General features: G+C 40.4%; 1 protein-coding gene across 1 annotated transcript; it reads left to right on the plus strand.

Moving 5' to 3' along the window:
* Positions 1-3,774: 3,774 nt before the first annotated feature.
* On the plus strand, positions 3,775-9,384 carry LOC311375908 (NLR family CARD domain-containing protein 3-like; the record flags this gene model as incomplete). Its single annotated transcript, XM_084490926.1, has 5 exons — positions 3,775-3,790; positions 4,331-4,522; positions 6,461-8,262; positions 8,719-8,886; positions 9,329-9,384. 3 exons carry the CDS (start codon positions 3,775-3,777, stop codon positions 8,140-8,142), a joined length of 1,890 nt encoding a protein of 629 aa, XP_084347052.1. The 3' UTR covers positions 8,143-8,262; positions 8,719-8,886; positions 9,329-9,384.
* Between the last annotated feature and the right edge of the window lie 2,109 nt (positions 9,385-11,493).

Raw genomic sequence — 11,493 nt, forward strand, 5'->3', positions numbered from 1 at the left:
GTGTGTGTGTGCGTGCGTGTGTGTGTATAAAATGCAAAAAAAACCCTCAGAAAACAGAACCACTTGGCTAGCCTTGGGGATGGTCAGAATCTTTTCCACAGTGACGGTAACTCTCATCCATCGTGTTGATTCTAGTTCTACATGTGGACGATCGATCACACAAAGTGCTCACACATGAATATGCTCAAAGACGAGAGTTCACATGAACAAGACGCTAATCTGTGTTTAAGGTTGGGAGGCACAGGTTGTTATGAAACCCCTGTGGTTAGGAAAGAACAGGAAGTCTGGTTGAGAAACAATAGTTGGACAAAGTTTAAAACGCAAAGTGACACGAGGTAGAGTCACTTCTCTCTTTCTGGAGACAAAGAACAACACCCTTTAAACTAAACAGTCTGACAGAAACCTAATAAGGTGAGTACAAAGAATGGTCATTGCTCTGGGTGGTTATTTTTTAACTTGTGTTAAACGTTTTCTCATATTGGGCTTTGCTAACTCTTCCTGATCTGGAGTATGTTTGGGTGGTGTCTCCAACTGATGGCTGTGCAGACTTTATTGTGTTTACATCACATCATATGTTTTATATCATATCATAGTGTGTAGTGTGTTAAATGTTAGTGTGTAGAATATATGGTGTTTACATTGAATCTAAATGTGTAGACTATATGGTGTTTACATTAAATCCTAGTGTTTAGACTATATGGTGTTTACATTAAATCCTAGTGTTTAGACTATATGGTGTTTACATTGAATCTAAATGTGTAGACTATACGCACTGTGTTTACATCAGCCGCCACATTCGATCATGTTTGTTGGAGAACCTTTACGTCATTTTCATGAAATACAAAAATTCTACCATATCTTCTCTGTATACTTTATTGTATACCGTGTCAGTCAGACAGACAGACAGACAGACAGACAGACAGACAGACAGACAGACAGACAGACAGACAGACAGACAGACAGACAGACAGACAGACAGACAGACAGACAGACAGACAGACAGACAGACAGACAGACAGACAGACAGACAGATAGATAGATAGATAGATAGATAGATAGATAGATAGATAGATAGATAGATAGATAGATAGATAGATAACAACTTTAATAATCCCTGAGCAAAAACGATACTATTATGATGATGAAGTTTGATAAAGAAAAGGAGCAGCCTGTTTGGTCCTCTCCTAGACATGTCCACTACCTTCTAGTGTACAGCTTGACCTCTCCTAGACATGTCCACTACCTTCTAGTGTACAGCTTGACCTCTCCTAGACATGTCCACTACCTTCTAGTGTACAGCTTGACCTCTCCTAGACATGTCCACTACCTTCTAGTGTACAGCTTGACCTCTCCTAGACATGTCCACTACCTTCTAGTGTACAGCTTGACCTCTCCTAGACGTCTCTAAAGCTAAACAATGTTAATTTGTTAAATTAGTAACCTCTCTTCCATCTACCGGTGGAAACAGAGTGAAGCTTTAGAGCCACAGCAGCAGTCAGAGCGACCATGTTGCACAATGTTAGCCGCTGTGGGGACAATGTTAGTAACTTCCTCTTGACACCTAAAAACCACAGAGAGGTGTGAGTGAGTGAGTGAGTGAGTGAGTGAGTGAGTGTGTGTGTGTGTGTGTGTGTGTGTGTTTTGTTTGAGTAAACATATTTTGAGTAAACATATTTTGAGTTTTGGTTTAGATTATGAAATTAGATTAAAAATATGAACTACTAACTATTAACCTGGGGAATAGGTGACGCTCTGACTGGAGCCTATAGGAGGCCCTCATATACGGCAGGAAAAGGCCTTTGTTCAAAGTTGGAAGGCAAGAGACAAACAATTTCCTGACCGCATAATTGAACGCATAATTTAGCGCATTATATATCGCATAATTTAGCACATTATTTACCGTATTATTAGCATTATTGATCGCAATAGCCAGCGACATTGTTTATAGTTTATTTCGCCATACCTGGAAAGTCAACCGGATTGTTGTTTAATAAACAACCTCAACATCAAGGTAAACACTCTCCGTGCTTTAAAAGAATGAGTGTTGTTTAATAAACAACCTCAACATCAAGGTAAACACTCTCCGTGCTTTAAAAGAATGAGTGTTGTTTAATAAACAACCTCAACATCAAGGTAAACACTCTCCGTGCTTTAAAAGAATGAGTGTTGTTTAATAAACAACCTCAACATCAAGGTAAACACTCTCCGTGCTTTAAAATAATGAGTGTTGTTTAATAAACAACCTCAACATCAAGGTAAACACGCTCCGTGCTTTAAAAGAATGAGTGTTGTTTAATAAACAACCTCAACATCAAGGTAAACACTCTCCGTGCTTTAAAAGAATGAGTGTTGTTTAATAAACAACCTCAACATCAAGGTAAACACTCTCCGTGCTTTAAAAGAATGAGTGTTGTTTAATAAACAACCTCAACATCAAGGTAAACACTCTCCGTGCTTTAAAAGAATGAGTGTTGTTTAATAAACAACCTCAACATCAAGGTAAACACTCTCCGTGCTTTAAAAGAATGTGTGTTGTTTAATAAACAACCTCAACATCAAGGTAAACACTCTCCGTGCTTTAAAAGAATGAGTGTTGTTTAATAAACAACCTCAACATCAAGGTAAACACTCTCCGTGCTTTAAAAGAATGAGTGTCGGACAATCCAGCCTAAGGATGGAATAAGGATGGCGAGCCAAGGGTTAGCCACTTCACACACACACCTAAATATATACACACCCATATATACTACACACCCTAAAAACAAACATATTTTCACACACATGTATGAAAACACAAATACAATCACACACACACGCACCCTTTCACATGCACACACATATATAAAAAAGCACATGCATTAACAAACACATTCTTATTCACATACGCACACATATATGAAGACAAACACATACACACACACATACATACAGACACACTCGTATATATGAATACGCACACTACACACAAACACATATGAGTACACACACTACATACATGCACATATGAATACACACACAACACATACACACACAAACACACACACAGATATATATGAATACACACATATACATACATATGCACATACACAGTCACATACACACAAAAATATATATCTATGAATACACAGAGAACACACAGACACACACATATATGAATAAACACACATACGTATTAATATACACACTACACACAAGCATATATAAATCTACACACTACACACTCTCACACACACAGGGACATGTGAATACACACACTACACAGACACACAGGGGGTTGCCATGTTGGATGAAGGGAGAAGGACAGATGTCTGTCAGACCCTGGACTGTATAAAGTTATATTGAGGTTTGAGTATAGGCTTGATTAGTTGATAGTCGTTTCTTTGTCTCTTTTCACTTTAAATAAGACTACCTTTTAGTTTGAGAAATATTGGCTAGGGTGAGAAGGATCACTGGATTAGGTTTAGGATTATTGAACCTTAAGAACCTTAATGAGGGGCGTGTTTAAAGCTCTATCACTGTAAGGACCTTAATGAGGGGCGTGTTTAAAGCTCTATCACTGTAAGGACCTTAATGAGGGGCGTGTTTAAAGCTCTATCACTGTAAGGACCTTAATGAGGGGCGTGTTTAAAGCTCTATCACTGTAAGGACCTTCTCTACTACTCAAATAGAATCCACAGAAACAATATGGAGTTGTGTTTGTGTCCAGGTCTCCAGTCTGCTATGGATGAGGAGAGAGAGGAGGGGGGTCCTACCTCTAAGACCACTCTGGGTAGCATGGCCGCCACAAGAGGTAAGAAGAGGATCTTTCTGTCTGTGACTGTTCTCAGAGCTCAGCGGTGATATATCATGACTCCATCATTAGTCTGAGTAAAACTTCTCAAGGTCGTGGATAAAGCACGTTGACAAACTAAGAGAGGTCGAGAAAACCAAAGTTTGAAAGATAAAGACTTTATTATAACTTGTAACACCTGAGTTTGTTTGGAATCAGGCTTCATGTTATGTTCCCATTATGTGTGGATTCCTCCTTAAGGCTTTGGGGGGGGGGGGGGTAGAGAGTGTTTGGTTGCGGTCGGGGGAGGGGGTCAGAGTTACAGGATGTCTCACAGTAATGGACGTTTACATATTTTGTAGCAAACTCTCCACGGACCCCCTGGCAATGCGCCGCGTACCCCACTTTGAGAACCACTGGCCTACACAATCACCACCAACGGAGTCGTTCATTTGGATCTTTGTATTTATGCCTGCTATTTGATTTTCAAACAGGCCGAAGACGAATTGATATTGACTCCAACATTGTAAATGTAATATTGCCTTTTGCATTCTGTTTCAGACCTAGGAAGGATCCGTAGAAGATTTGTGGCGAATGTCGGAGAAGCAACTTTGAAAGGTCTGCTGGATGACCTTTGGGACGAGAAAGTGTTGAGTACCGACGACAAGGACACTGTGTTGGAGGGCCAGACGATCAGAGCGGACCGGGCTCGGTGTCTGATCGACATGGTGATCGGGAAAGGGGAGAGTGCAAGTCAGACGATGATTGATTATATGTTGGAGAGGGACGAGCCACTATACATCAGCCTGGACCTCCCTCCCAGCCCTGCTGATCGTGTGGGTGAGTTGTAACTAGGAATGGGTTTTCTCAATAAGCCCTGCCCACTTTATTCTGACAAGGGCCTAACACGAACCAGAGCAACGCTTCTTTATCCTTTCATCTCCTGGGATCCAACCATTAATTATTGTCGTTTCAGGACATTTGTTTAGACTGCATATCCAAAGCCATTCTCCCTACTTTGTTGAAAAGTGTTAAATAATTATAATTTAAATACCCGAACAGCACAGCAGCAGTCTAATGTTTTTTTGTACAATTAAATTTGTTGTTGGATGGAGCCTTTGATGTTACAGTAATGTTGCAATGAATTGACTGTTTCAGAATTGACTGCTGAATTGAATATATCTGCACCTCAAACAGATTTGACCTGAGGAGAATAATGGCTTTTTTTTTGCGTTCCCACTTTTCATTCCGCGTTTAGACAAGCGTCTTTGGGTCGAAATCTGCGTGCATACGGTGACACAAAAGTGTGTGAAATCCGACACGTTTTTTGTGGTTTGCCTGTACTGCACATGGATGTGACGTAAATGTGTATGGGACGAGAGCCAGTGTGAGCAGCTCACTTTTGTGTTGTTAATCCTTTAGACGGAAACACAACGGTGGAGCATTTTTAAGATTTCCACTCTGGAGGGTGGGTTCATTTTTTTGCGTTTTTAAGCCCAGAAAACGCTGTCGCCATCTAAATGAAAGGCACATCTGATCAAATATTTTGTCGTTTTCACCCGGGAGCGCTGTCGTGTAAAGCCAGCCTAAATGAACATGAACCTAACCTCCTTCTCCGGTTTCTTAGTAGATTAGAACATGAAGAATTTACATCTAGGGATTGAAATCCACTCATGGCCTTATTTATTAAACTGATATTAAACATACATAATAAACCATACATGCTTATGAGATAAAATTGTCAACCATCCCTTGCTTGAGGTAGTTTACATGTGTGACAAACACAATCTTAAGTAATGCATGTATAACCAAATAAAACAAATCCCTATACCAAACACATGGGTTAACATAAAGGTGTAACATACATGAGCATAGTGACAATCACTTCTCCTCAGACAATCAGTATGTATTCAAACAATTAACATCAATACCACTGTCTGTGATTGTGGAATACATTCATAAAGCAGCCAGTGTTTGAATCTGGCTGTAGTATTAATTAGTTAACCTTAACATATAAGTAGGTATAACTTAAGTGAGAGAAAGACTGCAGGGGGAAGAAAAGTCCATTCTTCTTTGTGGCCGTCATAAAGTCCTCCCTGTCTCTTCCACTCAGGATGATGTGAGTCAGGTATAGAGGCATTTACAAATATTTAGGGGCCAACTTGGATTCAGCAGAGTAACCGGGGTTCATCTCAGAGGGCTGTCAGGAGGTGTGAGTGACACATGAATGTCCCTCAGAATGTAGACCTTCATTGACTGTGCTTTTTCCACACTTATTTCCTTATATGGGCAAGATAATGGCTTCCTTTAAGAATATGGTTAATACACTCATACAGCAGCCAATGTTTAACTTTGACTGTGACTGTGTTAGTGAGTTAGTTAGCCATAACATATAGAACAACAGGGGTTAATCATTTTAGGGATCCACTTGAATTCTGCTAGTAAACCAGGTTAATCTCAGAGGGCTGTCAGGAGGTGGAATGAGGGCCATGTGGATGTCCCTCGGAATGTGGTCCTTCGTTGACTCTGGACTTTTTTTCACACTGATTTCCTTCATGTAGGCAAGATAATGATAACCACAAGTTATAAAGCCACTAAATATCATGAAGTTGATCATTATAGAAAATATTGATATGTTTCCAATGATGTCACCATCTACTAACTGAAGTCTCCTGTTGTTTTCTCATTTAGAATCTAGCCAAAATGAAATCAAGTTTCGTTTGATGGAGTTCAGGTGTGTGTTTGAGGGAATTGCTAAACCAGGACAGTCAACAGGTCTGAACGACTTCTACACAGAGCTCTACATCACAGAGGGCGGCAGTGGAGAGGTCAACAAGGAACATGAGGTCAGACTGATTGAAACAGCTTCCAGGAGACCAGCCAAGGAGGAAACACCAATCAAATGTGAAGACATCTTTAAACCCTTACCTGGACAAGATCAACCAAGCAGAACAATAATGACAATTGGAGTAGCCGGCATTGGTAAAACCATCTTGACACATAAGTTCACTCTGGACTGGGCTGAAGGCAAAGCTTACCACGACATAGACTTCACATTTATATTCACTTTTAAAGAGCTGAATTCACTGAAAGGGAAAGAGTTTAGCTTGGTTGAACTTCTTCATCTCTTCTTTATTGAGACCAAAGAAGCAAGAATCTTAAAATTTGACCGGTTCCAAGTTGTCTTCATCTTGGATGGTCTAGATGAGTGCCGACTTCCTCTGGACTTCCAGAACAACCAGACCTGGACTGATGTCACAAAGCCGACCTCAGTGGACGTGCTGCTGACAAACCTCATCAGGGGCAACCTGCTTCCCTCCGCTCGCATCTGGATAACCACACGCCCTGTGGCAGCCAATCAGATCCCTGCTGAGTGTGTTAACATGGTTACAGAGGTGAGAGGGTTCACCGACCCACAGAAGGAGGAGTACTTCAGAAAGAGATTCAAAGAGGAGACGCTGGCCAGCACAATCATCTCCCACGTGAAGAAATCACGAAGCCTCCACATCATGTGTCACATCCCAGTCTTCTGTTGGATCACTGCTACAGTTCTGAAGGACATCTTCAAAAAATCCCAGATAGAAGAGAAGCCCAAGACCGTGACTCAGATGTACATCTACTTTCTGAGGCTTCAGTCCATAAAGAGGGACAGGAAGTACCATGGGAGAGCTGAAACGGATCCACACTGGAGTTCAGAGAGCAGGGAGATCATTGTTTCTCTTGGAAAACTGGCTTTTAACCAGCTGGAGAAAGGCAACCTGATCTTCTACGAGGCCGACCTGGCAGAGTGTGACATCGATATCAGAGCAGCCTCAGTGTACTCAGGAGTGTTCACCCAGATCTTTAAAGAGGAATGTGGGCTGTACCAGGACAAGGTGTTCTCCTTTGTCCATCTGAGCATCCAGGAGTTTCTGGCTGCCCTTTATGTCTTTCTGTCCTTCATCAACAATGGTGTCAATCTGCTCTCAGGACAACGAAAATTCCTGATGTCTATTCTTGTTCGAAACAAACAAACAGAAAAAAGAAAGCTCAAACTCTACCGGAGTGCTGTGGACAAGTCCTTACAGAGTGAGAACGGACACCTGGACTTGTTCCTCCGTTTCCTCCTGGGCCTCTCTCTGGAGACCAATCAGAATATTCTACAAGGTCTGCTGGGAAAGACAGGAAGTAGCTCATGCACACATGAGAAAACAGTGTCCTACATCAAGAAGAAGTTAAATGGAGATCTCTCTCCAGAGAGAAGCATAAACCTGCTCCACTGTTTGAATGAGCTGAACGACCGTTCTCTACTGGAGGAGATCCAAAAGTACCTCACATCAGGAAGTCTCTCCAGAGAATCTCTCTCCCCTGCTCAGTGGTCAGCTCTGGTCTGACATCAGCATCTTACTGACATCAGAAGAGGAGCTGGACGTGTTTGACCTGAAGAAATACTCTGATTCAGAGGAGGGTCTACTGAAGCTGCTGCCAGTGGTCAAAGCCTCCAAAACATCTCTGTAGGTTCACTTATAACATGTATAACAATACACACAACACAATATACATAAAACTGGAATATAAGGTTAAAACAATATGCATAAGATCTCTGTAGGTTCATAACAACATGTATTACTATTCTACTCACAACATAATAAACATACTAGAAGAATATAAAAGTTATAATAATATACAAAACATCTCTGTAGGTGTACTATTAAAGTATAATGTATAACAGTACACATAAGAGCATATAAAAAATAACATAATATATAAGTAGTATTCATTTACAAAAACATTTTCAAACACAAATAAAAAATATTAAAAATTTTACACCTGAAACATAATAAACATTTAAACATCTAATGATTGATGAAATATTTTTTCAACTAATAACATTCCTTCATTATGTAATAAGTTAAAGATGTGTTATTTTAATCACAGTTCCTAAAATTTTCTGTTTACTTTTGGCCAAGGCTGAATGGCTGTAATCTGTCAGAGAGATGCTGTGAAGCTCTGGCCTCAGTTCTCAACTCCTCTAGTCTGAGAGATCTGGACCTGAGTAGCAATCGTCTGAAGGATTCAGGAGTGAAGCTGCTCTCTGCTGGACTGGGGAGTCCACACTGTACACTGGAAACTCTCAGGTCAGTTATCAGCCTCTTCTTCAAACTGGTTATTCTAGCTTCCAGTATGTGCTGCTCCTGCCTGATGCATTTCTGTTGCTCTTTTCCCTGCTGACAAAACACTCCCTGGTTCTACACAATGTTAGAACATGTGAAGAAACGGCCTTAGCGTACCAAACACAGCAGAGTTCTCCTGACTATAACTGAACAATATCTCATTGAGTTGTAGCTATTGAGAAAGGAGCATTTGTTTAAGATCCTGTTTCACATCCATGTGAAGGAAGTTCTACTGTCTGTGATGATGTCATCTCCTCACTTCCTCTTCCTGTTCGCAGACAGGGTGACACAGCTTTGTCTCCATAAAGTATCAATAAAGCTTTAACTTGTCCTCCAAATGGAATGATGAATACACTTTATAAATGTGGTTACTTTAGTACGAATGTGTATGTGTGTGTGTGTGCAGGTTGTTTGGCTGCCTGATCACACGGGAAGGCTGTGCTTCTCTGGCCTCAGTTCTCAGCTCCAACTCCTTTATTCTGAAAGAGCTGGACCTGAGTACCAATGATCTGCAGGATTCAGGAGTGAAGCTGCTCTCTGCTGGACTGGGGAGTCCACACTGTACACTGGAAACTCTCAGGTCAGTTTTAGTCAATGGACAAACAGTTACACCACAAGGTTCAATATCAGAAGACATTTAACAGATTTAGATCCATAAAAGTGTGCACGTAAAGTGAAGCAGCACGCAACTGACACCCCCACGCGGACAAATGCTGTCTTTGCTCTCTTGCTCGAAAAGTATTTTTCTGCTCACTTGGTTATTTATTCTCCTCACAACACAATATACATAATATTGGAATAAAACAAATAATTATCCACAAAACATCTCTGTAGATCTACTTTTTATTTCAGTACTATGAATAACATGTATTATTTTGTAATACATGTTATTCATAGTACTGAAATAAAAAGTAATATTAATATTAGTGCTGTCAGTGAAACGTGTTATTAACGGCTTTAACGCAAACCCATTTAAACGGCGTCAATTTTTTTATTGTGACATTAACGTTCTTTAATCTGCGGGAAAAACCGCCCAATCTGGCAACACTGCCTGAACGTCCTCACGCTCTAGCGTCAACGTAAATCATTGAGACCAACTGAAAACGAAGCCGTATTAAACTTAAACTGTGATTCTGAATAAAGTATAAATGATATTGAAATTTTGTTTCGATATTATTATAAAAAATATATTTTATAAAGCTTTAACGTGTCCTCCAAATGGAATGATGAATAGGCCTACACTTTATAAATGTGGTTACTTTAGTACAAACTGCTCTCAACCAGAAAGAATAAATGGGGTGTGTGTGTGTGTGTGTGTGTGTGTGTGTGTGTGTGTGTGTGTGTGTGTAGGTTATCTCTCTGCCTGATCACACAGGAAGGCTGTGCTTCTCTGGCCTCAGTTCTCAGCTCCAACTCCTCTAGTCTGAGAGAGCTGGACCTGAGTACCAATGATCTGAAGGATTCAGGAGTGAAGCTGCTCTCTGCTGGACTGGGGAGTCCACACTGTACACTGCAAACTCTCAGGTCAGTTCTACTCAATGGACAAACAGTTACACCACAAGGTTCAATATCAGAAGACATTTAACAGATTTAGATCCATAAAAGTGTGCATGTAAAGTGAAGCAGCACGCAACTGACACCCCCACGCGGACAAATGCTGTCTTTGTTCTCGTGCTCGAAAAGTTTTTTCCTGCTCACTTGGTTAATTATTCTCCTCACAACACAATATACATAATATTGGAATAAAACTAATAATTATCCACAAAACATCTCTGTAGATCTACTTTTTATTTCAGTACTATGAATAACATGTATTATTTTGTAATACATATTATTCATAGTACTGAAATAAAAAGTAATATTAATATTAGTGCTGTCAGTGAAACACGTTATTAACGGCGTTAACGCAAACCCATTTAGACAGCGTCAAATTTTTTATTGTGACATTAACGTTCTTTAATCTGCGGGAAAAACCGCCCAATCTGGCAACACTGACTGAACGTCCTCACGTTCTAGCGTCAACGTAAATCAATGAGACCAACTGAAAACGAAGCCATATTAAACTTAAACTGTGATTCTGAATAAAGTATAAATGATATTGAAATTCTGTTTCGATATTATTATTAAAAATATATTTTATAAAGCTTTAACTTGTCCTCCAAATGGAATGATGAATAGGCCTACACTTTATAAATGTGGTTACTTTAGTACAAATTGCTCTCAACCAGAAAGAATAAATGGTGTGTGTGTGTGTGTGTGTGTGTGTGTGTGTGTGTGTGTGTGTGTGTGTGTGTGTGTGTGTGTGTGTGTGTGTGTGTGTGTGTGCAGGTTGTCTGGCTGCCTGATCACACAGAAAGGCTGTGCTTCTCTGGCCTCAGTTCTCAGCTCCAACTTCTCTAGTCTGAGAGAGCTGGACCTGAGTACCAATGATCTGAAGGATTCAGGAGTGAAGCTGCTCTCTGCTGGACTGGGGAGTCCACACTGTACACTGGAAACTCTCAGGTCAGTTATCAGCCTCTTCTTCAAACTGGTTATTCTAGCTTCCAGTAAGTGCTGCTCCTGCGTGATGCA

This window comes from Micromesistius poutassou, assembly GCF_964030765.1.
Source record: "Micromesistius poutassou genome assembly, contig: SCAFFOLD_3324, whole genome shotgun sequence".
NCBI lineage: Eukaryota > Metazoa > Chordata > Actinopteri > Gadiformes > Gadidae > Micromesistius > Micromesistius poutassou.